General features: G+C 43.2%; 1 protein-coding gene across 9 annotated transcripts in view; it reads left to right on the top strand.

Annotated features, from left to right (window-relative positions):
- Rere (arginine-glutamic acid dipeptide repeats) overlaps positions 1-27,807 on the top strand; it is a 381,226-nt gene that overhangs the window by 245,828 nt on the left and 107,591 nt on the right. For all 9 annotated transcript variants that reach the window (XM_063235444.1, XM_003471446.5, XM_005004377.4 and 6 more), the window contains 3 exons: positions 5,413-5,461; positions 11,946-12,070; positions 13,560-13,659. In XM_063235444.1, the coding sequence (XP_063091514.1) occupies positions 5,413-5,461; positions 11,946-12,070; positions 13,560-13,659 (274 nt within the window). The remainder of the gene's footprint in view (positions 1-5,412; positions 5,462-11,945; positions 12,071-13,559; positions 13,660-27,807) is intronic.

Here is a 27,807-nt window from a genome sequence, read left to right as displayed (position 1 = left end):
AACTATGAGCTAAATAAACCCTTCCTCCTTTAATTTTGAGTGTTGAGTATTTTGTCCCAGGAATGAGAGCAGTAACTAAGGCCTTGTGCTCACTCACACCCTTCCCTCCCAGTCCCAGACCACTAGCAACCAGTAAGCTCTGCTCTACGTTTACAATCTTGTCATTTCAAAAATGTGACATAAACATTGATCTTCAACTTATAGGCCTTCTCTTTCAACATGATTTTCAAACTTTACTTTTGCTATAAAAGCTTTTACAATGCTATTGTCTTGTTGTAGTCTTTGACATGAACACAGAACTGCAATAGAGGAAAGGATAGGAGTCCCATATTTGTAATTGGGTGTATAATTGGGCACAGATGCTCAGTCACCCTGCCACAGGGAGTATGTGATGGGAGCTCTAAGGTGGAGATGGAGTCAGCTGAACCTGAGTTTGGAGCCTGGTTTCTGCATGCGGTGGCTGTGTGAGCTCGGGCAGCTGCACAGCCTCTCGGCTCCAACTCCCCCTTGCTGTGAAGCACCTGTCCAGTGGGGCACCCTTCCGGGTGAGAGGGAGTGTTCATCAGTTGTGCTGCCCTGGGGTCCATGGCAGGCCCTCGGGCTTGCTAAGTAAACACTGCCCTGCTGGACTACACCTCCAGCTCCTTACAAAGAGATTCCTCAGCTCGCGATGGCCGGTACCTAGCAGACGTCCAGTGTGTGAGGCAGTTGTTCTACTCATCTGTAGCAGGATTGTTATTTTTTCTGTGAAGTGGAGAGCCTGCCTCCTAGGGATAAGGATAGACAGCTCGGAGTGAGTGGTAGCTGGTAGCATTCCTTTGCTTGTGTTTATCATGTGACTGGAATATTCTGGCGTTTAGGGCAGTGGGCGTGAACACCCTGAGGTGAAAAGAAAGAAGTGTGCACACTGTGTGTCTGGCGTTACCCTGGGACGTGACATAGCATTTTGGATTCCTAATTCATACAGTAGTGTCATTTGTCTATGTTGACGGGAATTTAACTGCCTTTGGTTCTAATTTTCAGTGTAGCTGAGGCTGTGTACTCTTGGTGATCCTCCTGCCTCAGCCTCCCGAGTACTAGAATTACAGGTGTGTGTCACCACGCCCAGCTAAATTTTCCTTCTTAAATTAATGATCAACTGGGCATCACCCAGCCCTACTGTGTCCACTGCACAGCATCACACAGCCGAGCAGAAGTCTCATTTGTAACTTTGTCACTTTGAACACAAGTAGCATGAGTGAGACTTGAGTTCCTGTGTACTGATGTGTTCATTTGTCAATATCGAAATGTGAACTGAATAAGTGAACACCTAGAAATAAGACATGAGGTAGAGCATCTGGAGCAGAGAGAGCTGCTTGATACAATCCACTGTTGGGATAGGTTGAAGAATAGGTTCAGAGCGTGTCGTGACCGGTGCTCAGGGTGTGGTTTGTGGACCTGGTGTTAATATCTTATCAGATCCAACCTTTGATTTCCTGTCTTTGTAACACTAGCACTTCCTTGGACAGCATGGGAGAGAGTAAGTCCCGTTTGCCAGTGCCAGGATTTGGGATTACGCATTCTGAAAACTCGTTCTCCTCTGTCTACAGCCCTGAACGAGCGTGACAGCTTCTTGGCAGTTGAAAATTTTTCTTACAAGATAGGTGGTGCTATTTTAATGAGCATGATTTTAAACATTATTTTTTAAACATGACTTTTAAACATTACTGTAGCATGAGCTACAATAATTTGGAAGGTTTGCGAAATTTAGTGAACCAGCATTTTCCAGAGAGGAAACGTGTGACATCACAGAATTGTATCTGAGTAGACGGTCCATCCTTAGGTCAAAACAAACCTTATGCCCAGTGTAAGAGTCCAAGTGATTATTGGGAAGGTTTTAGATTCACACTGTGTACGAGCCTTTGAGAAACTTATCTCTGGTTAAATCAAAGGCCACATGAAGGGAGTCTGCCTCTGTCCCTTTACAGAGCTGTGTAGGGCTGTCTTTTCTTCATATACTTTAATCAAAATACCATTTTTGCAACAAACTGAATATAACTGCAGGAGGAAGCATCCATTTCACTTTGGTTAACATACTTACTAGATTTATTTGCCAAATAGTAACAATGCCTACTTTCACTTTCTTTCTTTTTCTTCTCCCCTTTTTTTCTTTTTGAGCCCAGGGCCTTCACATTGAACTGCATCCCTAGCCTGGTGTGTGTTTTGTGGTAGGGTCTCCCTAAATTGTCCATGCTGGACTCACATTTGGGAACTGCTCGGCCTTCCAGTTTGCTGGGATTACAGGTGTGTGGTGCCAGGCCTAACTTTATAAAGATGTGTTTCCATGATATTATGTAATGGGATTGTTGCTGGTTTTAAGTTAATAAATATTTTGAAATTTCTCCAAAATACAAATCCTTGGTAGGCTCTTTAATTTAGAATGTAAAAGGGTTCTGAGATCTGAAGGTTTGAGATTTGCCATGTTGGAAGAAAGAGTACTAGTTTCACCATATGGTGATTAAGAGTTTAGCTTACAAGCTGTGGATGTTTGTTTGTTTCAAGCAGGACTTCAATGTGTAGTCCTGAACTTCCAAGTAGCCCAGGCTAGCCTCAAACTCATGACAGTCCTTTTTCCTCAGTCTCCCCAGTGTTGAGATTACAAGCGTGCACCATCATGCCCAGCATGATACTGTACTTAAGCATTAATTTCTGGTGATTTTTTTTTTGGTCACATCTTGCATTAGTAGTCTAGAAATGCTCATGCAGCCTTGGGAACTTTAAATGCATCCTAAATGCCCAGGCATGAACCAAATTCTAGAGGAAATTCTCTAGAAGCTTATACAGTGCCAAGGTGGGCAGAGTTGGAGATACCCAATTTAGAGCAGAGTATCCCTCCCTCTGCCTCCCTCCCTCCCACCCTCCCTCCCTCCCTGCCTCCCTCCCGCAGCCTCCATCAGCCTGTTGTCCCTGGCCCTGTGGTAGGGCAGTTTCTCCGCAGTAAAGGCAGCAGGATTTGCCAGGGGGGGCGGTGCAGTTTGGGTAGGGCCAGGTGCTGCCGCCTCCCTCCAGGCTTCCTGCCTTTTCTCTTTAGTTTGTATTCAAACAGAGTTTCATTTATTTATTTTGCCAGATGCATCCTACTTTCTCTAATTGTACTTTTTATATTTTTATTAGTATCTCTTGATAATTGTCTCATTTTGGCTTTCTGAGACAGTCTCACTGTGTATTCTAGCCTGTCTTTCAACTCACTGCAAAGCCCAGGCTGGCCTCAATTTTATGGCAGTCCTCCTCCGCTCTGAAATCACAGGCATGCACCACAGCACCCGGCTTTTCTATTACCCTGTACCTAAAAACGGTATCTACCATTTATTCTTATTCTCTAGCTCTTGGCTATGGCAGCCGAATGCGTTCTTTATACTTTCTTTCACTCCTAGTATTACTCAAAAATGTTTGTATTTGTTGCTAGGAAACCCTAATATTTAAAAGTCACATATGGTCTAACAGTGCTTTTGTTACAAAGGCTGACTTTTTAAAGTAAGTTTTTAAAGAAGGCTCCCTGCTTTATCTTTGAGCCTGTAACTACTACCTTATTAGTGTTCTTGTTTTACATAAACTTAGATAGTTTCTAATTTAGGATCTTATTACACCCTTAAAAACTTTTGAGGGAATTTCACTTGTATCATTATTAGTGTATTAGTTATGTTGAGGGTTTATGTTTTATTTTGTTTTGAATATAGGGGCTTGCTATGAACTTACTAGAAGCCCAAGCTGGCCTCCTGCTCACTGCAATCCTCTTGCCTCAGCCTCCCAAGAGCTTGGATTACAGGCATGCTCCACCACGCCTGGCTAGTGTATTAATTTTTTAGCTCCTATTAAAATAAGTGGCATATGAGTAGTTCTATCTTAGGTATTTAGGGGTTGGCTTTATTATCATGACATGTTATTTTAATGGTATATAGCAATGATATGAGATGATTTTATAATCAACCATTTGTAAAGGCTAAATTAATAAGGACCTTCTGCAAGAATTTGAAGGGGAGCTGCAGGCTGGGCTCTGGCTGGAGCTTCCTAAGGTGATGTGTTTTGACTAGACCTGCTTAGAGACAGGGAAGCATTTGGAAATAAAGGGCAAAACTTTGGGCAGCTAGGTAAACAGTGAACACATTGGCAGGGAACAGTGGTTAGTACTGCTTGCTTTCCAGAAAGTGCTCCGCGTTAGAATAGCCTCTGGCCAGTTTGATTCTGCATGCCTCCCAAACAGCGCCTAATCTCGTACTGCTGTCTGTTTTCCACGTGCCATTACCCTACTGGCGAGAACTAGTTGGGTGACCCTACAGGCCTCCGAGGCCCTCTCAGCCTGCTACCTAGGCAGGATTAGTCCCACCGGGGACTCCTCCCTCACCACTGTTGGGCTCTTGCTGCCTTGAGAGCACGCTAGAACTGTGCTCCTTTTGGGATCATTTCTGCATAAAGCTGCTTGGTACTGCTGAGGTTCAGTGGGGTACTGGGCCGTGAGCAGGGCTCCTGAGGTGGCCCACGACAGTTGGATTGCATCTACTGGAGCCTTTACTCAGCGGTGTCCTGTGCAAGGCCTTGAACCAAAAAAGCAAGTAGTTTGGGCGGGAATGTGTGTGAGGAGGGGACCCACCCACTCTGAGAGGGGGTGGCCTGTGGCTTCCGGGGAAGGTGGCTTCTCAGCGGAGCCTGCCTGGTTTGGTCCTGGAGCAATGGAAGGCTTCTTGCCAGTGTGGCAGGCCTGGGGTGGGGAAGGGAGCTGAGCCCCGCGGTCTCCGCCCACTGGGCGCTTTCCCTCACTTCCTCTTCTCTGCCTGTGTTTCAGTTTGTTAATAGCACTTCTCACTGTCCTGTAGAAAGGGTTCTAAAAAGGCTGTTATTCACCAGTACCGAAAAAATAATTTGGTTTTAAAATCATTTTCTGTCACCTGTTGGCACTCATCATCATCTGACCTATTATTTCTGTTCCCTAATTAGAATGTTAGTTCTAAGAGGCAGGGCACTGTTTTATCCCTTGCTTTACCCCTCACATCCAGGCCAGCTCCTGGGTTAGAGCAGGTAAAGAAAGATCCAGTGGTTGTGGAGTGGATGAGGGCCCAGTCCTAAGCACACCAGCTGGCTGGTGTGTGTCTGATGCAGGTCGTTGTGATGGCTGCCCCGCATGTTGGGAGGGGAGGCTCTCCCTGATGGGACCACACTGTCTGAGTGCGCCCTGCAAGGTGGGGCGCTCAGGAGGGGAGCCACGGCCCTCAGGCTGTAGGAAGCAGGGCAGTTAGGCCCTGAGCACCTATGGGCGGTGACAGTAATTGATTTTGAGTTGTCCCTTGTTTATTGGAAGTGGATCTCTTTCCTGAACAGTGTGTGATTATTAACGCCAGAACTATATTGTGCTAACTTGATCTATTCTTTTCATCACAGGAGGCTGAACAGTACTCAGGGGGAAATTCGTGTTGGTCCTAGCCATCAGGTAAATCTTAACAGTTTCTTTAATAGATGTTTATTTCTTAATCTTCTGCTGGCCTTTTATTTTGTTTTGTTTTGTTTCGTTTTTGTCTTTTTCCTTTTTATCGGTACCCGGGATCCAACTCACGACTGCCTGCTTGCAAGGCAGGTGCTTATACCGGTGAGCTAAATCCCCAGCCCCCTTTTATTTTGTTACGTTGCGTCTTAGAAATGTTCTTGCTTTAGGGAATTTTATAATTTCTGTTTCAGATCACCATATACTTTAAACAAATAGTAAAATATATGCAATATAAAATTTGCCATTGTAACCCTTTTTAAGCACATAGTTGAGTGACATGAAATATATACTGTTTTGCAGCCGTCACTGTGACGCACACCCACAGTTCTGTTGTGTGAACTACAGCTCTGCCCAGTAAGTGGGGCTCCCTGTACTCTCCTGCCCTAGCCCAGCACCACCAGCTGCCCCCTTCTCTATGTGTTGGACTGCTCTACCCCAGACCGATGGACTCCTGCCCCCCCCCCCCCAGCTGTTTATGACTGGCCTACTTCACAAACCTGATGTCTTCATGTTTTAGCATGTGTTAAAATTTCCTTCCTTTTGAAATCTGAATAATTCATGGTGTACCTGTGTCATGGTTTTTCTATTCATCTACTGATGAACAACATTTGGTTAGCATGTATATTTATTTAAAAGGATTTTTAGGCTAGTGATGTAGCTCAGTGGTAGATTGCTTGAGTTATATGCATGGTAATTTGGGTTCAAGCCCAGCCCTCAATCTTAAATAAAAAGACTTACTTCTTTAAAAAACCAGCCTTTCCTGTTGAGTGTGGTGGCATATCCCTGTAATCCCAGCACTCAGGAGACTGAGGCAGAAAGGTTGTGAGTTTGAGGCCATTTGGGTTACATCATTGAAGGCCAGCCTGAACTGTATGGTGAGACCTTGTCTCAAAAGAAGCAAAGCAAACCAAACGTGCAGCTTTCCCTTCAGAAGATGGAGTGGCTAGTGCTTTCTGATGGGAGCCTTGTTGTGGCATACCCTGTGCCCTTCTGGGTTTCACGCAGTCTACCGATCGATGTCAGTTAGGGTGCTCTGACTGGCATCCTCCAGCTCAGTGTGGTGGCTCACGTCCCATGACTGGCTAGCCTTTGCGAAGATCCTCTTGGTGTCGCTTGTCTTCCTTGGGCTGGCTTCTCATGCAGGCTCTTGGCTGCATTTTACTGATTCTGAGATGCGTTAAGTTCACATTTCATGTCTGCCTTGCTGTGGTTGTAGTTCACTGGCCACATTTGTCCCGCCTTAAGCACGTAAAATAGTGATGGATCTTACAGTCAGTTGAATACATCAAATGTTGAGAAGCCTTTCTTTTTTTTCCCTTTGGGAAGTGGAACAGTTTCCCCAGAAAATCTCATGCAGCCTCCGTCTCTGTGGGTTGGGTCCCATGCCTGTTTCTAAACCCTGCGGGAGGGGGACCAGCAGGGTCAGCGTGGACTGTTACTGTTAGTGGTCAACAGCGAGGCTGCTTATAAGTAGGCGTGTCAGATACAGGCAGCAGTGATCTTATATGGCAGAGGGACTGTCAGGGCCTTCTGGCACTTCGTGTTTCTGTTTAGATTTTGAGTACTTTTGATATGCTGTTCATTTTTTTTTTTTTTTTTGCTGTTCGCATTTTTAAAGAATCTACTTCAACTGTGTAATGAGAGAAAAAACTTCAACAAAAGTATATTAAAACCAAAACACAGACACTATCAGCTGTAGACGCTTTCTGTTAGACACTCTCTGACTCAGGCGGGACGAACTGTAGGAGGACACCCGTGTCCCCCGCCTCGCTGCCTGCGTTGTTCCTGGGCTGCTCAGTGGGCCACCCTGATGACCACGGCTGGCTGTGCGCTCTTTTTCCACTTCTTTTCCCTCCTGTTGTAGGTTTCCAGTGTCCTCGTATCTTTGTACCTGCTCCTGTGTTACAGATTTGTTTCCTGCTGCTACAGAAAAAATGATTCCTCAGTAAAAAATTATTAAATTTTTAGGCAATCAGATTTACTATGCTTAGGTTTCTGTATACTTTAAAATCAGGTATTAGTATCAGGAAATAGCCTCTGTATGCTTTATTTTCAGAAGGGAAGGTTTTGCAGCACCCAAAAGCATGTGACATGAATTGGTATCATCTGTCTTCTTAAAATTCTTACTGTTTTTTTTTTTAATTCTTACTGTTTTATTAGGGGCGATAGTGACACATAGCAAAGGCATGAAAAGTGAAGTAACACCCTTGTCATTGCTCAGTTCCCACAAATACCAAATCAGAGTCAGACCGGTTTCTTTCTCCCTCCCAGCTCTTCCCACCATGATTTCAAAATGTGTTACACATATTTCAAGGAGAAAGCCTCCTTCCTTCTCCTCTTCCTCCTCCCTCCTCCCCTCCCTCCCTTGATTTGGTCATAAACCAGGTGTGGTGGTGCACTCCTGTTTCCTAGCACTTGGGAGGCTGAGTCAGGATTGTTGCAAGCTGGAGACCCTGAGATACAAAGTGAGCCCAAGGCCAGCCTGAACCACATAGTGAGACCTGTCTCAAGAAGGCCCCCCCCCAAAAAAGGTGCAGCCTTAATATATATCACCAAATAAAGATAAAAACTTACCTGATATTCAAAAGTCTGCTATATCTAACTTTCTCCTTTTTTAGTAGTTCAAATTAGAATCTACATAAGAGCTATTTTTTGGAATTGGCTGACCTGTCTATTTTCAATCCCTTTAAATTCATAGGGTTCTGTGCTCAGGGCATGTAAAATGGAGAAGTGAGCATTGTGTCCAACAGGCTGACCACAGTCCAGATTCGGCTGACAGCATCTCTCGGTGGAGGACGTGCAGATGTAGGGGTGGAGCCCGAGCCTGGACTGTGGGAGGCATGCACTCTCCTCTGAGATGTGTTTCCACCCTCTTACAAAAACAGTTAAGATAGGGTCCTCCTGAGTTGCCAGGTTGGCCTCCAGTTGGCTTCCTGAGGAGCTGGGATTATGGGTGTGTGCCACTGTGCCTGGCTGATGGCGTCTTTTTGTGCTGTTAAACTTTGTTTTTTAAAGCACTAACTGGCAATTGAACCTAGAACGTGAGCACTGATGATCTACATCCCCCATTCATTTTTGTTTTTTTATTTCAAGACAAGATCTGAGTTGCCTCAGCAAGGCTCATACTTTGCTTTGTCCTGCCTCATCCTTCTGGAGTGCTGGAACCGTAGGCATAACCGACTCCACCGTGCCCGCCTCAGTTCTCGGCCTGCCTGGCTCCCATCCTCCTTCCCTTCCTCTGGCCCCACTCTTTTTGAGATAAGCTCTCACTGTATGGTCCAGGGTGGACTCGAACTCCTGGACTCGGGTGGTCCTCCTGCCTTAGCCTCCTAAGTAGCTAGGATTATAGGCATGTACCACCATGCCCTGTTTGTCCACTACATTTCCTAATAGTAATTACATCTATTAAATTCAATCACATTCTAGTTTGGTACTCGTGCCTCCCACAGAGCACTTCATGAGTAGTGGTATTTGTGTATACCGGGGCACACATGTCTCTTTTTAACGATAATTGCTGACCATTGATTATTCTATAGATCCATTTATTTCATTAGAGCTTTCAAAATAGTGCTAATCTAATTTTGTCATCTCTTCATTTATTCACTAAGTGAGTGAAACTTACTCCATATTTACTAGTGGACTGGGTGAGACGGTTTTGATTCTTACTGGATTGGTTACTATTTCCAGGCTGTTTCAGTCAACAGAAGTAGGAAATACTGTTAGGTTTTTCCTCTCCTTTTTAAGGATGAAATATGGTGTGAGTGCAGGCTGTTTCTCATACAGCTTCTTGTCTTTTGCTGCTGCTGCTGCTGCTGTTACCTACAGGTAATAGTGAATGACTCGAAGCAGCGCAGGTGATCAGAGACTCCTGTGCTGTGTCGAGACAGGCTGTTGCTTTGTAGCTTCACACTTCTGGCGATCCTCCTGCCTCAGCTTCTGGAGTGCTGGAATTACAGGAGTGTGGCACCAAGCCACATTTATCATTATCCTTTATATTAATGCTGCTGTCCTTTATCTACATGTATGTCTCCTATCCTCCGTCTGATTTTTAATGACACCACTGTAATTCTTTGATTTTATTATACAGACACATGTAACAGGCAAGAGTGTTTATATATAGAAACAGCTGGGAAATCTAAAACTGACACCTCTGCAAGCAGCATGAAACGGTGTGTGCTGGGGATTGAATGGGAATGTTTTTGATTATTTTTTGATGCTGGGGTTGAGCCAGGTCATTGTGCTTTGCCACTGAGCTGCACACTTATTCCCCTTGGAAGGCGCAGGCTGTTCTGTTCTGCTCTGCCCTGAGACTGTCCCCGACTAGGGCTGTATAGACCTGTTCATACATTGGAAGTACTTGAAGTAATTACTGGAATGGAACCAATTCAACACATAAGCATTTACTATTCCTGTGTTTTGCTTTACTTTTTATGAGAGCCTTATTTTTTTTTTTAATCTTTTTATCGGTACCAGGGATCAAACTCAGGACTGCCTGCTTGTAAGGCAGGCGCTTATGCCGCTGAGCTAAATCCCCAGCCCCAAGAGCCTTATTCTTTGAACTTATTTTACTCCCTCTTCCTTTTTTGGCTAAATGATAGTGTAATGTACATTTTTGTCCGTACCTTCCGTTTTCCTTTCAGCATTCTGTCCTTCTGTATCTGCAAGCTGTCACCCAGTGCCCTTTCCCATTCCTGTCTGCGAATGAGTGGAGCAGTTCTTTCTTCTGTCTATGTCAAGTCAGTCACTGTTACCTGGAGGGCAGGGGTGTTTGCCTTTGGAGGGTTTTGCTACATTGCCTTCTGAAACCTTGTGAAAGATGACAAATGGCCTCCTTAGTTTTCCTTTCTTTTGTCAGGAAGGCTGACCATCATCTCCTGTGATTAAAACCATTGCCGTTTCTTTTTCTGTGTACATTAATTATCTGTGTGATCTGTTTGGGGGAGGAGGTTTGGTCCTGCACCCTAAACAAGAGCTTCTGTTTAATTAGCATGACAAGAGGCCCCTGCAGAGCTGCCCCAGCAGGTGCTCTGCTTGGTGCTAAGCACTAATGGGAAAGACCTTTTGATACCACTATCTGTTGGGTTTTTATTTTACCCCAACCTTCACTATATGTTAAGCAAAACTAAAACATTATAAAAATCAATTCCAAGGCAAAGTACAGTATCCTTGTTTGGAGAAGGTCAGAGTTTTACACACATTGGAGATATAAAGACAGTCTAGAAAGCAGAGGCTGAAGACTCCTGGCCTGAGATCCACAGGGCCAGTGCAGATGATGTTCTGCCACACTTTTCTTGACAACTTGAGTATTCAACACTTGCACATAAAAGATTTCTCAGCTGCAGAAATGCTGGAGCCGATCCTACGCTGTTGTCCGTTCCTGCATGGCATTGACTGGCGCTCTCAGTGGCTGGCTCTGTCTCGCCGTTGTGCACTTCACTTCAGAACACCTGCGAGGCCCTCCCGGAGCAGGTGCCACCATGGCTGCTGAGCACTCGCAGTGTGGCTGGCGCAGATCGGGCTGTGAGAAGTGCAACCCACGGAAGCTAAATGTGCCACTCTGTGTCATTTCTGTGGGACGAGGAGGGCTCCTCTGTGTAGGTCTGGTGATGGTGGTAGAGAAGCTTACCCTGCTGTGCCCCAGCTCAGCAAGGGTGAGAAAATGCTGAACATGTAATCTGATGACCTAGAATTTGGTTGTTGAGCACTGTTGCTAGGTATTCTGTAGTTTTTTGAGTATACTTTGTATATGGCAAATTGTTGTGTTTGTCATTCAGTGTATACCGGTGATTTGTATCAAGACACAGAACATTTCGATTATCTCAGAAGGTTCCTTAATAACTCACCTAACACCCCATGCACAGATCTGTTTCTAGCAACACAGCACCAGTCAACTATGTTTTTCACCTTAACTTCACTAGTTCGTTTTTTCTGTTGACTTAAGTTTATATTGCTACTCACTCTCCTGAGAGTAACAAAATAGGATAGTTCATTTGGAAATTTTAAACAATCAAAAAAAATTTTCTTGAACAATCCTTAGGTGAAGTTTTATTTGTGTGTGTTTTCTTTGTAAGTTTGTTACACTGGAAATGATGTGTGTATTGCTTCTTTACAAGTAGGTGTTATCCCCTGCAGGTATTTCTGGTTTTGTTTATTTTAGTCACACATGCTCATTTCGGGTTTAGTCTTTGGGTCACATTGGCGTAGCATTCCGCTGCGCATGTGCTGCTCCCTAACGAGAGATGAAGCAGTCTGTGGTGATGTCTTGTATGGTGCAAGGGTCCTGACCAGAAGGATAGGCCAGCTTAAATGGCTCCCAGTTTTCCTGTTGCTTTTCTGCTGCCCAAGGAGAGCATTTGTTCCCAAGCACCATGACTGGGAGAGTGCTTTTTGGTTCTGGCTTTGATTGTGATTCTGCATCCCTGTCTTGCAGGCCAAACTTCCAGATTTGCAACCGTTTCCTTCTCCAGATGGTGACACAGTGACCCAGCATGAGGAGCTGGTTTGGATGCCTGGAGTGAATGACTGTGACCTCCTGATGTACTTGAGGGCAGCAAGGTAATAGCAGTCAGCCACATCCCTTTCTCAGGCCACGCGAACTGGCTGGCAGGCTGTAAACTCTCCTTTCCCCTGGAATTTTACTTATTTGTTGAGCATTCTCCGACTTAAGTTTGTTGTGCCCTCTGTAACCAGAGGCCTTGTCTTCTTGCCCGATAAAAAAAATTATCGTGGTAAAGTCATTATTTTTCTTCCTGGAATCCACCCCACATCAGACTTTGAAACCCTTAAGAAGAAGAATATCTTCACTGCAGCTGAGTAACGGGGTCATTCACCCCATGTCAGCACCACTGAGAGTCCATGTTCTCTCTCCCTCGTGGCTGTTCCTTACTGTCCAATCCAAACTGGACATTTTTGTGGCTTACCACATGAGAACATTTACCTGTGACTTCTTACACCGCTCGCTAATATGCAGATGTCAACATACAGAAGAGAAGTTTAAACCCGTCACAGCGTAGGCAGATGCTTTTTTTGTCTGCAGTACTTTTGGGACTTACTGTGGTGTTGCCAGTGTGCAGCAGAGGAAACCCGAAAGAAAGACCCCAGGCTTCAGAATTCTTAACAATTTTTTTTTTTTGTCTTTTTCGTTTTTATCGGTACCGGGGATCGAACTCACGACTGCACACTTGCAAGGAAGGCGCTTAAGCCGCTGAGCTAAATCCCCAGCCCTCAGAATTCTTGCTGTGGGCGGCCCTGTCCGCAGCTCTCACTTGGTGTCACTCACACTGGAGGGAGGGGCCGTGTGCACTGGGGTGACTACTAAGGCTTTCTCCTAATGTTTTAATTTACCTAAAGGAAGTTGATGTATAGGTGAGAGGAATTAAATTTCAGAGGGTTAACTTCACCTGTTTTTCTAGACTTTCTCACCTTTTTTCTTTAACAAGGAGCAGTCAGCTTTATTTTAGTTTACTTCTTGGCAGTACTGGGGATTGAATGAGGGCCTTCACACAGAGATGCATCCTCGCCCTTTAATCTTCTGAGATGGGGTCTTCCTGAGTTGCCGCCTGGGTTTGAGTTTGTGATTCTCCTCCCCCAACCCCCCAGAGTGCTGAGATTACAGGTGTGTGTGTGACCACACCTGGCTGATACCTCTTTCAAAAATTCATAACCTAGGGCCAGGGCCTTAGCTCAGCAGCACAAGTGCCTGCCTGGCAAGAGCAGGGTCATGAGTACCATCCCCAGTACCAATAAATAGAGAATGAAATAAAAGAAAATAAGAGTATAGTAGGAAATGCACTGAAACCTGAACCTTACAACTGTACTATGAAAGCAAAGGAAGAAATGACAGTGGGTCTGACTGAAAGCAGTTTTTCTGTCCTGAAGGAGTGAAGGGCTGCAGGAGCAAGGCGGTGCTAAGGACCCTGCTTATATTTAAGCAGGTAGGAATGGACTTGCCTCTGAGCTGAGATGTATTTTGAAAATTGAGGCATAAAATCTCTGTACTGAGATGCCTGTGTGCTGATGAAGGAAAACTCCCTTTCTTCTGAAGGAGCATGGCAGCGTTTGCAGGGATGTGCGACGGAGGCTCCACGGAGGACGGCTGTGTGGCTGCGTCTCGGGATGACACCACCCTGAATGCACTGAACACAGTAAGTCTTTAGAAGTCGCCCTGAGACAGTTCTCCCTGACTGCAGTGTGCTGCACACAGCGGTCTCTGTGCGGTACGAGGAGTCTCGGCCATAGCCCTCGGGCCTGTGTCTGCAGCTGCGGCTCAGGCTCCGGCCGGGTTCCTGTCGCGCTCTGGCTGCACTGCAGCGTTCAGGAGTCACAGTGGGGTCTGCCAGTGGTACTTGATGCTTACTGAGACCCACAAGGCAGATGCTGTGGGTGTGTGATTTTCATGAATTCTGTATTATTGTCACCTTTCTAGACACACGAAATCAGATTAGGGAAATTAAGTCACAGTCCAAGGTTACATAGTTGATAAGATTATATCTAAAAGATGAGAAATATAAAAGAAAAGAGGCCTTTATTCTGAGAACGCCGAGAGAGAAAACCAAAACCCCCGACCCCTGTATTCCGACTTTCTTTCTTGTGGACACGTGGTGTGTGTGTGTGGGGGGGGGGTTTATAAGTAGCCTAAGCTTAGGGTAGTGCCCTAGGGCCATTAGAGATGCACAGGTATTTCATTGGCACACGTTTGGCGCCAGGGGCAGATTCCTAAGGGTGGGGGAGATAGAGTCACTGGTGAATCCCTAGGGGTGGGGAGATAGGAGCTCCCTGGTTCCCGTTGAGGCTTTTCTGGCTACAGAGCCCTGTCTGGGCCGAAACTCTTTCAATAGTCAATAGCTGAGTCCAGAAGCTGTGTGTTTAACCTTCTTCACTTATTTCTCGCTGTTCACATGGGAGTGCTCAGAAAGATAGAGAAGAACCAGGACTTTGTTGGGTGAACTTGATTATTTTGGATCATTTAATAGGTCACCAAGTATAAAACAAAGTTAAGTTTTAGAAATAATAATCCCAGGGATTGGGGATTTAACTCAGCGGCATAAGTGTCTGCCTTGCAAGCGCATGGTTGTGAGTTCAATCCCTGGTACTGGTTTAAAAAAAAAAAAAGAATCCCTAAGAAATCAAAAGTGAGATGACGTAAGTGAGCCTAACGGTACTCAGTTTGCTGCACAGTCCGTCCCTGCAGGTGCTCACTTTACCCTGTGCCATCTCACAGCAGTACAGAGTGCTGTGGGTGACAGCCGCCGTGTGCACGGCGCTGCAGGCACTCTGACTAGTGATCCCAGTTTTATGACTTTTTGACACTTTGTTTTGGCCTTAGAGTGTACCCTAAGGACTGTTTTAGAAATGTAGTATATTTTGAAGTCACATGAAGTTAATTCCTGTCTGTATGGGTACTAATGCCAATTCAAGCCCACCTCTACCCTGGGGCCCTTGTCCTTTAGAGAGGTCAGTATAGTTCGAAGAGATTCACAAGCTCCAAGGCCAGATGACTTGTCAAATGCCATCTACCCAGAAAGCTTATAAGTGGAAAAAACATAGAGAGGAAAATCATCTGTACCCCGAGTTTAGGGACCATTTTACTACACAGTTCTGTACAGTTTGCTGTTGAGGAAGCACCCAGGTGTCAGCTTGATTTGCTTGATTGTTACTGCTCATCTCATTGGGGCTTGGGAGCATTACATAATGATCTTACTGGGGGTACAGCTCTTCTAAATCACTGAGTATTTCACATTTCCCAAAAATGCACTTGTCACTCCTACACTTCCTCACTGATTCCCCACATCCATTTTTATACACAGGTTTCAGCTTCTCACACTATGGGACAACACATTGTTTACACGTGTGTCTGATTATTTCACTGATGAGTATGGTCTCTAGTTGCATCTATTTATCTATAAAAGTCTCAAGTTTATCCCGTTTATGGCTGGGCAGTACTCCATTGTATAAAAATAAATCTTTTTTTATCCGTTCCTCAGTCTGGGCATTTAGATTCTTTCCAAGATCTAGCTATCACAAATTATGCGGCTGTAAACATGGGTACACATGGGTACCATATCACTGTGGTATGTTTTTAATTCTTTTGGGACGAAAGGGAATAGCTGGGGCAATGGTAACTCTAGTCTTAATTTTTTGAGGAAATTTCACACTGATTTCCACAGTGGTTGAACCAGTCTGCGCTACCTCTAACAGTGGAGAAGGATTCTTCCTCCCTGCCCCCACAGGCCCTCTAGCATTGTTATCGATTGATTTCTTGATAATAGTAAGGTAGAATCTCCGTGTTGTTTTCATTTGCATCTCAAGAAAGGCCAGTATTCACTGATTTAATAAGTAGCCTGGGTTTATTTTTTATTAAAAGAAAGACACTTAATCACAACCATGGAGGTGAGGGGCATACCTGTAATCTCAGCTCTCAGGGGACTGAAGCAGGAGGAATGTGCGTTCCAGTCTAGCCCTAGGCTACATAGTGAAACCCTGTCCCAGAAGAAAGGCAGGTGAGGGGAAGAGAGGAATAAGCATAGAGTTATAAGCATAGAGTGATAGGACACATTTTTTGTTTATTTTACAGGTGAGGTGACAGATGCATTGCTGGCTAATTCTGTTAACAGGATAGGTGAAATGTGTGAATTGGTATACAGTCTTTTTTTTTTGTCTTTTTTCCTTTTTATCGGTACGGGGGATTGAACTAACAGCTGCCTGCTTGCAAGGCAGGCGCTTATGCCGCTGAGCTACCCAACCCCTCAAGGACAGTCTTTAATACAGATTTCTCTACTAAGATTTTTGTAAAAAGACTAAAAATTCTTGCATGACTGGGCTAATCAATTGAGTTTTGAATAATGAAGATTTTACTGTATTTAATTGTCTATTTTTGGCACTTCATTCTTATTCCAAACCCTCTAAGGATTGTGTAGAATGAAATTCTATCCAGAAATAATTTCAGCTATTTTTATCCGCGGTCCTTTGTGGCAGCTCAGGAGTTCTATCTTCATGAAGCTGCCTTCCCATCATTTCTCATTCTTCTGTCTACCAGCCTGCGCGGGCCCAGACTGTGTCAGGCATCACCCTTATATGTAGGGACTGAGGATTGTGGACGTGTATGCTGTGCACACATCTTGTGATCAGTGCAAGAGTTTACTGTGTTTTAGTTTTCGTACTCTTTTGTTGTACTGGCTCTAAAGAGGTTGCTGTAGGTACTTTCTTAATGGACAGTAACGTGAATGAAAAAGTCTTATGAGAAGTTAAAGTTCGATTACCTTAGAGTAGTAGAAGATTTGAGTTGGATCAGCCAAAAAATTAAAAAGAAAAAAAATTGTTATGTGCAAAGTATGTTTTCCTTAGATTGATTAAAATTAGATTAGGCATTTATAAAGTAGAATCAACCTGAATCGTTAGTGTCTACTGTACTTCCTATTTCTTGAGGCAATGTAGAAATGTAAAATATGAGAACTTTCACCTCTTTATATGGTGGGCTTTTTTTTTTGGAACCAGGAATCAAGCTCAGGACGTTGCACTTGCCAGGCAGGCGCCATGCTGCTGAGCTATATTCCTGGCCCCTGTGCGGCCTGTTTTATAGTGGACTAATTTGAAATGTAAAACCTTGGGTTACTTATTTTGACTCTTTTTTTCTCCTTCACAATTCTCAGATGAAGGTTTTAGCAATAATGTGTGTGTGCAGGGAATTGAACCCAGAGCTGCTTACAGGCTAGGCAAGGCTGTACCATGAGCTGCATCCCTGCCTTGGGGTGCAGCACTTAAAACAACTTCTTATGATGGACTTTATAGAGACTAAAGCGCTCTGATCTAAAGGCCATCATTTCGTGAGGTTTTTCCCCCAGAATTATACATCTGGCATACACAAGATACAAAATGTCCAAATTTCCCGAGAGTTGCTGATTCCCAGTTGCATTCCTTAGCTGCCTGTCATCTGCAGGCCCCAAAGGTCGGGTGACTGCGATCATACGAGGCGCTCTGCCTCTCACACCTCTCACATGCTCGTTTTAAGGCCTATTTATGGTGTCTTATGTGTCAGTAATTTGTTCCATTTTTTATTATGTATTTTCACAATTGTATCCATTCATCTGGTGCTGCAGTTTTCAGTTGCTTCCAAACGTTTGGTAATTATTTATAAAGATTTTCTGAGCATTGCTGCACAAGTGTGTGTGGCTTTGCATTTTTACTTCTCTTGGTAGAGTGGCAGAATTCATTGTGGGGAGTTATTGCTTTATGAAACCATTGAACAGCTTATCATTGTACATCCTCTTCAGGAATGTGTTGGGATTTTAGGTATTTTGTCATCTTCGCTGAAAATTGGTTTCAGCAGACCTCTTAATTTTAGCCTTCTTAATGGGTGTGCGGTGTTACAAAAGTCTCGATCAGGTTTCTTGATGGTTAGTGATGATAGTAGTCACTGTTCTCACTGCTGAGACATGGTACCCACAGCTTAAGCAGAAGAGGTATAGTTTGACCCACAGTTTCAGGGGATTCAGTCCATGCATGGCCGGCTCCGAAGCAGAAGCACCACAGTGGAGGGTGGCCACGGAACAGAGCTGAGAATGCCAAGCGGAGGGGCAGCCAGCCCGCAGACCTTGTCTGCCTGCCCACTGCACAGTCCTGGGAAGGTGCTGTACCCGTGCCCTGCGTGGGTCAGTTTGGGGCGCCCCTCCAGCCGCCACCAGGCGCTAATAGCATCTCATCTCTTACTTTCCTTGTCGTGCAACTTCCTCTTAGGAATTACATGTTCAAATCTATTGTCCAATTTGAAAATACGGTTATTTGTCCTTTATAATTTAGTTGTCAGAGTTCTTTTGTCTTCCAGATAGGAGTCCTTTGCTGTATGTGTTCTCCTGTACTATGTCCTGGGTATTTTATTTTTCTAAAGTGCCATAAACCATTCTCTTCCTTTTATGAAAGTATCTCTGATTACACAGAGGTTACAAAGATTGTTTCTGTGCCTCCCTCTAGAAGCTTTACTTCTTACATTGTGAATTAATCTTGTATGTGATGCTAGATAGGCCTGAAAATTGATTCCTTCCTATCCAGATGGGAAGTCATTGGAGCAGCGTTTGTTTAAAAGACATTTTTCTCATTTAATTGCTTTGAAATTTTTTTAAAATCAGTTTCTGTCTGTATGTTTGGTTCTTATTCTGAATTCTGTTCTGTTTCCTTGATCAAATCTCTGGTTTATCAGAACCTCATTATATTGAATACTTACCTTTAGATTGTTATTCTGTTTTATTTTACTTTAAGAACATACAGTGAAGGAAAATAAAACAGAAGAAAAACCAATCAAGACAAACCATTATAAGTGGTACAGGACTTCAAAATATTACGAAATCAACAGTAGTTACCATAATGCTTTTTGTTGTCTTCAAAATAGATACAGATACCTTCAGATATAGTAAAAATGAAACAGAACAGAATAGAATAAAAACAAAACAATGAGTGCAATAAAGGACTTCAAAACAAGCCAATAGTAAATCCAAAATGGCTACCATAATATATCTTGCTATATTTGAAATAGCTGCTCCTGTCATTAGATATAACAAAATTAAACAAAAGGAAATAAAACCCAACCCAACAAAACAATGAAAACAATATAAGACTTCAAAACAAGACAATAGACTACCATCCTCAGAAGGAGATCCCCCTCCCCCCATGCCACACTGTATATACCACTATCTGAACAGATGACCAGACCTCTGGCCCTGGACCGGCAAGGTCAGTAAGGCACCAAACACCACAGGCATCCGATTGCACTTCACCTCCATAGCTGTCAGCACAGCCTGCTTTTCTCCAGATCAGCAGTTGGTTGGTGGGGAGGTGGGCAATCGGTCCTTCTTGTTTGCCAGCCTGTGCGCTGGCAGGGGCTGGGATCTGGCTGTCCCCATGCTGCTGGCAGCCCATGCATGGTGCTAGTTTACAGCAGGGGCTTGCTTCTTGGTAAGGCCTTGTGCCCCCTCCCCTCCCCGAAGTCTACAAATGACCTTACTTTCTATTTTCAATGTAATTAAAAAAAAAAAAAAAAGACACTGTCTGAGGCCCGTATGTAGTTCAGGCTGACTTTGAACTATGCAGCCTGGCTGGCCTCAGACTGATAGCAATCTACCTGCTTCAGTCTTCTGAGTTTTGGGATTGCAGGTTAGCACCACCATGCCTGACCTTGAATATCTTTGTAGAGATAGTCTTGAATGCAGGAAACACTGTACAAGTCTTCCTACCTTGTACTTACTTTGAAATAGTGCTTTGGGGCTGGGGATTTAGCTCAGCGGCATAAGCGTCTGCCTTGCAAGCAGGCAGTCGTGAGTTCGATCCCTGCTACCGATAAAAAGGAAAAAGAAAAAAAAAAAAAGAAAAGGAAAGAAATAGTGCTTTGCCTACTTTAGACCATTTGTATTTCCATATGAGTTTTAGAATCAACTTGTCAATTTTTTGTTTTTAAATAAAATCTGGTAGAAGTAGGTGTGATGTTGCATGCCTATAGTCCCAGCACCCTGGGGGGCTCAGGCAGGAGGATTATACAAGTTAAGATCACCTCACTACATACACCATGGAAATTTAGTAAGATCTTGTCTCAGAAATGGAAAAAAAGCTGGGGAAGTAGCTCAATACAGAGGTCCTGTATTCAGTCCTAGATATCAAAAAAAAATTTTTTTCCCCTGTTTTTTGGGATTACATGGAATCTGTAGATCTGTTTGGGAAGAAGGGACATCTTAACAGTGCTATATTGGCTCTTCTAGGGCATGATCGTTAACTATTTCTCCATTGTAAGCAGCCTTTCCTTAACAGATTGTAGTAGGATTTTACAGTTTGTAATGTTCAAATCTTACACATAGTTTGCTAAATTTACCCTTGTTTCCTTCTTGATGGCTGTTATAAATAAAATCATATTTTTAAAGCAAAGTCTTATTTTAAACTTTGATTTTCTAAGTGTTGATCGATAGAATAGAAATGCAATCCATTTTTATGTGTTGGCTTTGGCCCTGCTAAATTCACTGGGTGGTTCTGATCACTTTCTTGTTGGTTCCTTAGGGTTTCTTTTTGTACACAATCACATGTGCAAATATAGTTTATCTCTTCTCTTTTGATCTGTGGGGTTTTCCTCTTTTCTTTTTCATGCCTTTCTGAATGCTTTTGAGACTCCAGTATAGTAAATAGAAATGATGAGAGGGGACATCTTTGCCTCTGTTTTGATCTTAGAGAGTATCCAGCATTGAGCGCAGTGTGGAGTTTTTTTTTTTTTGTTTTGTAATTGAGTTGTTCCCTTCTTTATCTAGTTGTTGAGGATTTTTGTTTTGTTTTAAAATAATGCATGGGGGTTGAATTTTGTTAGTTTCTTGATTTTTCCTTTTGTATCTAATGGAATCATCCTATGGTTGTGTCATTTGCTTTATTGATATAATGAATTACATTGATGGATTTCAAATGTTAAACCAACTTCATAAATCTTGCTTGGTTGTGAGGTACTACTGAATTTAGTTTGGTAATATTTTGCAAAAGAATTTGACATTTGTGCTTATGAAGGATATTGAGTCAGTCTTTTATTTTGATATCAGGATAATACTACCCTCAAAAAATTAGTTGGGAAATATTTCTTTCTACTCTGTTTTCTTAAAAGAATTTGTAAATTGTTAATTTTTGTTGTTTTAAAAAAAAATGTTTACTACAATTTCCAGTGAAGCCACCATAGCCAAGTATTTATTTATGGATAGTTTCAAAATCATAAATAGTCATAGGCAATATTTAGATCTTATATCTTGTCATGTCAGTTTTGATAATATGCAAATCTGTGTCTCTTAAAGTGTTTTGTCCATTTCCTCTAGATTTGCAAATGTCTTGGCAAAGTATTTGAATTATTCTTATATTATCGTCTTAATGTCTGTAGAATTATTAATTCTGACCTTTCTTTCATTCCTAAATTTCAAATTTATTTCCTCTTGATCAATCTAAATAGGGATTGATCAGTGTTACTGATTTTTTTTTTTTTTTTTTAGATGCCTCTGGTTTGATTTCATTGTTTTTCCTGGGTCCCTGGTGTGTTACAGTTTTTTAAAAAAATTGCTTTTTGAGATAGGGTCTTATTTGTCTTGGGCTGACCTCAAACTGTAAATCTTCCTGCCTCACCTTTTCTGCCGCATGGGATTACAGTTATGTTCCACTGTTTAATTTCTAGGTAGCTTGGGGGGCTTCTTTGAGTTTTATTTTTGGAGATGTGATTGATTTCTAAGTTAAATTTGTAGTGGTCAGAGAGTACTCAGTACAATTTTAGTCTTTTGAAATACATTGAGGCTTCTTGACTTGGCATGTGATTTATCTCAGTTAATGTTTCGTGCCTACTTGTAATGAATTTACTTTCTGGAGTTACTAGTTGTGTAGTTATATAGTTATCAGTCATTACAAAACAATTGATATTCACATCTTCTATAAGGTGATAACTTTTAAGAACCTATTTGTGTTCTAAATTACTGAAAGAGATGTACCAAAGTCTTCAACAGTGATTGAGGCTTTGGGTTAAGATTTGCTTGCTTTTTGTTCCAACCAGGGTCTCATTATGGTATGACAGGCTGGTCTCTGGTCTTGAACTTACTTTCTAGCCCTGGCTGGCCTTGAACTCACATCCGTCCTTCTGCCTCAGCCTCCCAAGTGTTGGGATTGTAAGCTTGGACCACATTGCCCAGCTCCAAGTTTTGCCTTTCGAATTTTGAAGTTGTTTTATTCCTGTCATGTGTTAGTATTACGTGAATACGCATAATACTTGTGTGTTTCTCCGTGCATTTGCCTTTATGGTTTTGCTGCAAGCCCCTGTGTGTCTTAAGAATACCCCTTGCCTGGACCAAGTTTTGTGAGATCAGGTAGCCAGTGCAGCTTTCTTACGCTTGCTAGCTGCATGGCGTGACGCTTTCCGGCTCCTTTGCATCTTGTTTTTTCCATGTATTTGAACTTCAGTTGTTCCTTGCTCTTTTATCCAGCCTGACAAGCTCTAATTTTTATTTGTAGTATGTGCCTCATTTTAATTTAATGCAGATGGTTTTCAGGTTATATAAAGCTGAGTCACATGTTTATGTTTTTAATAACAGAGTCCTCCCTCATGGGAATATAACTAGTTAGCCTACTCACAGGTTCCCTCCTGTATCAGAGGTTTCATTTCTACATTTTGGGTACCAGTGGACAACTGTAGTATGAGACTGTCAAGTGGGTAATTCTAGAAGTGAACAGTTCTTGAGTTGGACATTATGTGTTGTACTGAGTAGCATGGAAAATGTGCCACCCACTCAGCAACATAAACTCATCCCACATGCTGTGTTGTCTGCGGGAAGTCACTGAGTAGCCCACTTGGTAATCAGACCCACTGTGTGGTCTCACAGCACTTACGTTTAACACCTAAAATTATAAGCTAACCATCGTGTCTTTGCCCCATGATTTGGTAATTACATTATCTCACCTTATTACAAGAAGGCATGTGAGAAGAGGTATTGCATTGATGTAACTTCTTTACAGTACCTTGCCGTAATTGTCCTGTTATTAACCGTCATTAATATTATCTCGTACTGTGCCTGATGTTTAGGTTCAGCTTTATAAAGGATAGTTACGTGGGAGCGTGCAGTAGTATGCATAGGGCTTGGTACCGTCTTGGACAGTACTTCCTGCAGAAAAGGGAGAACTGTTATTTCAATGCCTTTTCATTTCCATGTGACTCACAACTTTTGGCCCAGTGGCAAACACACAGAATAGTTTAGGCAAAGACAGTTCTTTGTGTGTTCATTTATGCTAATGTATATTTCTTTTTTTTTTTTTTTATTAGTACCGGGGATCGAACTCAGACTGCCTGCTTGCAAGGCAGGCGCTTATTACGCTGAGCTAAATCCCCAGCCCCTCTTTTTACTTCTTAATGTAAGAAAAATTTTATACTGATACAGAGGAAGATATAATAGATACGTTGGTCTTTTATGGAAGAGGTTGTTCCTAGTGACAATGGGCATTCCTTATGTACGTAACAATAGTATGTTTTATAGGTATTAGTGTTTTAAACTGTGTACACCTACATGTTAAATTGTTTTACTTGTATTTTGATGTATTGAATATAAATGAAAATACGGGGGCTGGGGATTTAGCTAAGCGGCATAAGCGCCTGCCTTGCAAGCAGGCAGTCATGAGTTCAATCCCCAGTACCGATAAAAAGGAAAAAGACAAAAAAAAAAAAAAAAAAGAAAGAAAGAAAGAAAGAAAATACGAAGAAGCAGTGGTATTTCTCTGGAAAATTGTGTTGCAAAATGTTTCTGTGTATGATCCAGGCATGTCCCTCCCGTCCCATTTGCGGTAGCTTCCCTGTCCAACTGGAGCTTGTTGGCCGTGTGCAGGCAGAATGCTGACAGCCTGTAGGTGGATACCCCAGTGGGGCTGGTTTAGCCGTGTCTTTACCATTTACAAATAGACTTTTACAGTCATATCAGCAGCTGTAAAGAAAGAAAAGTCACAGCTTGAGAGTATGGTTTTTAGGAAACCACGCTGCTGTCTTTTCACTCAGCAGATACCGGGTTTCAGTATCTCCTAGTTAAACTTGTCTTCATTACTCTTGCCCAGGAATTTATTGCTATCTTGATGTTTAACTTTTTTCACCAATAGTAAGCACACATTCTTTGTGTAGTAAAGTTTATAATCAGGCAGCGATGATTCTCCTCAGCCAGAGCAGGTTTATTCCCTGAAATGTGGGTTGCTGTTTGACATTCGAACTAAGCTCTTGACGTAGTCACAAGAGTATGTATCTCCTTGCTTATTTGTATGTATATATACATTTCTCCTTCAGCAAGGGGCTTGAAGCTTCTAGAGTTCAACAGTTTTTCATTTCTGATGTGTGAATATCCCTGTTCTTGACCGGCTGAGTGTTAGTGCTCTCTGTCTTCAGAGCCCTAACGGATGCCGTACCATTCCCAATTAGCTAGAACTTGAGGTTGTAAAGTTGGCCTAGTGGATATGCAGATAAGGGTTACTTTGATTATTTTCCCTTTTATTCTAAAAAGTTAAGTCTGTGAAGTTTCTGTTAGAGATTTGCTAGTTGTGCATCTCAAGCAGTAAAGCTTCCAGCACTGGTTTAGCTTTGAGTGCATGGGACTTTGGCTGAGGAGGCGTCTCAGTCCCGAGTGAGACCTTGCCATGAGGCCTAGTGGTGGGCCTCGCGTGATCAGGACCCTGCACCCACGCCCTTTAGTTAAGTTTCCCCTTTTACTATTTCTCCATTCACATGAGTCTTGTTTTTGAGAAAAATTTTTGTTGTCAAAGCGCATAATAGTGAAAGTCGCTCTGCTGTGTGTTTTATTTGGTAGTAGTGCCTTGTGGACAGCAGTCCTGATGGGCGCCCTGGCAGGATCTCACCAGCATGGGGCGGCGGTTGGAGGCTGCAACATGTGGCGTCCCCTGCTGCTCTGGGGTGATGCAGGTGGCTGTCAGCTTAGTGACCTGTACATTTCTACTTCTCTTGATTGTTCTTGAGCCAGTTTGTAATAGTTGTTACTTTGTTTTTGAAAATCACTTAGAAATTTACCAACATAGCTTTCTTTCAACCAAAAATCTCTTAAACTCAAGTTTATTCCAAAATTTTAGGTAACATTTTAAACCAAATTACATTTCTTGGTCTCCTTTGGATGAAGGTGACTTTTTAAGTGAAATGCCGGAGTTGCTTGTTCCTTTTTAGGTAACGTTTAGCTCTTCTTTGAACTGTTCCTCAGGCCGCTCTGCCTCCCCTGTAGATGACACAGAGCTTTATCTCCTTTTGTGGTGTGGGCAGGGAGATGAAAGCCTGCTTACAGACACACCGCCATCGGAGTGGATTGTGGTGCCCTAAACCCTGATGCCTGGCCGGTTCTTTTCCTTTGTCTGGCTCTGGCTGCTGCTCTCCATGGCCCTGGCTTTGCTTTTCCTTAGGAGCCACTCGCAAGCTGCTTTAGCCATTTCTTTCTTCTGTCTTAATTATGATAGGTTTGTTTGTTTGTTTGTTTGTTTTTTTTGGGTACCAGGGATCAAACTTACGACCTTGCACTTGCCAAGCCTGCTCTTACGCTGGTGAGTTAAGTCCCCAGCTCCCTACCTTTGGACTATGATAGTCTTATTGAGATATAATTCACATTCTATATAATTCACCCACTCAGAATGCCCAGTTTTATGACCTTTTGTGTGGATAAGCACCACCACAGCCAGTTTTAGAATATTTTTGTCCAGCACCTGCCCCGCCCCCGCCCCGCCCCCACCTCCACCGAAGAGACCCTGTGCCTGTTAAGGTAACTCCCCATCACTCCTACTCCTTTGGGCCCTGGCAACCACAATTGTGATTTCTGCTTCTGGATTTTCCTGTTGTGGATGTTTCAGATGAAGGGGAGTGTATAATAGGCAGCCCTCTGTGACTGCTTTCCTTCGCAGGGGGTGGTGTTTCCCAGCGTTAGCCGCACTGCCACAGTAGCCATTTTTATATGGAACTGTTTGGCTTTCCCACTTGGTGAACTTTATGTTTCCTTAGGGTTAGTTTCAGCCTATCTCTACTACCTAACAACAGCAATAAAAATTAAAATTTCATGCTTTTATGAAAAACAAAAGTTTAAGTACCTTTTGTGAATTGATTTGATTTTAATAATAATTCTGTGACATGTATGGTGCCATCTACAAGTTAATAAAGCACACCTATCACAAATACATAATAATTAAAATTTGGAGGCCAGCATGGTGATGCCCACCTGTTAACCCAGAACTCCAGGAGGTTCAGCAGGACAAGTTTCAGCCCAGTCAATGTAGATGCTGTTAAATAAAGGAACAGGGTGTAGCTTAGTGTAAAGGCATTTGTTCAACCCCTGGCAGGGGAGACCAAACAAACCCCTTTTGGACAGGCTAGACCTGCCTGGAGCCCGTCGGGCAGCGGGCAGCTTGTCTAGGTGGCTGATGAGTCTGCCCTGAGCGCTAGGGTTTGCCTTTCAGCCAGTTAGAAGCTCTTCATGTTCCCACATGTCTTGTATCTCTGTTTAGTTTTCTAGGCTTTTAGCAGAGGACAGGGAATGCAGTTAGCTTTCAGTTTCCTTTGGCAGAAGTTTAAAAGTTTATTTATTAATTTCAGACACTCATTTCTCATCCTCATATTATTTTCCTTATAAAGAGTAGTAAACTATTTTTGGAGTTGGAGGTGTTTTGAGAAATACCTGCTTGGCAAATTAGAATTTAACATCTTTGAACCTATATGAAGCATAACAACATAATAGTTGGAAGCTCAAGGAGAAATTGTCTTTTTTTATATTTAAGAAGAAGCTTCTAGGAAAAACTGTTCATGTACCTTCAGTAATAAACGTGTGTGTTGCTGTCTTCAACCCCTCATGGGAGGGCACTGAGTGGCAGTGCCGATTCCCAAAGTGAGCTCTTTGTTGGGGCAGACCAGCCCTGTGCCCCTCAGAGCTCTGACAGCCTGAGCTTTTGAAGGTGCTACTGACAGGAGAGGCCCAGTGGATGGGTGGGTGCCCAGCCTATGGGGGGCTCTGGGTTCCCCTTGCATAGATAGGTCGGTAGGTAGTTGATGACATTTGTTGTGGGATGGTCAATTTAAACACCAGCTGAACTGAATCAGCATGGTACTGAGTGTAGATGGCCTACCTGAGGACTGTCGCCAGCATAAAAAGACCTAGAGGGGAACAATGCGGTTTGGTTTCTCCTATGTGATGTTTGGAGCCATTGATTCTCCTGGAGGAGCTTGTCATGCTGGCCTCTCTGAAATGAATTCAACTGTTACCATCAGAGAAGCTCAGGACCTTGTTGCTGAGGATGGCTCACTTCGGGGAGGTCTGGTCCTTCCTTTGAGCGTAGCTTCCTGGCTCTGGAGGGGAAGATGTGTGCTGTTCAGTCTCCAGGAGAAGCTATCACGTTGCTTCCTGATATGAACTCGGCTGTTCTCATCATCAGAGGAACTCAGGACCTCATTGTCACTAAGGATGGCTGTGGCACTTTCAGGGGGAGCCTGGTCCTAATTTTGGGCATTGCTTCTTGGCTCCAGTGTAGATCCCTCAACCTGCTTGCACAAATCCGTCTCCCCACTGGCACAGACTTTCTAGCTTCCACCGTTGACCTTTGGTTGAGTCATTGTTCTGGGCTTAAGGCCTCCAGTTGGACTCATGGGAGGCATCACCATGGGCTCCAGATCTTAGGCTGGACTCATGGAGGGCATTGCCATGAGATCCAGGCCTTTGGTTGGATATCCTAGGTGTTCGGTGTGTGGACAGATTTCCTGCACTTTCTTTGTATTTAACTCGTGGAGGCTAGTATGT

This window comes from Cavia porcellus, unplaced genomic scaffold (genome assembly GCF_034190915.1).
Source record: "Cavia porcellus strain 051 isolate PalLab524CR breed Dunkin Hartley unplaced genomic scaffold, mCavPor4.1 scaffold_25, whole genome shotgun sequence".
NCBI classification, from domain to species: Eukaryota; Metazoa; Chordata; class Mammalia; order Rodentia; family Caviidae; genus Cavia; species Cavia porcellus.
Note: the sequence above shows the minus strand (reverse complement) of the source record. Positions and strands in the feature narration are given on the sequence as shown.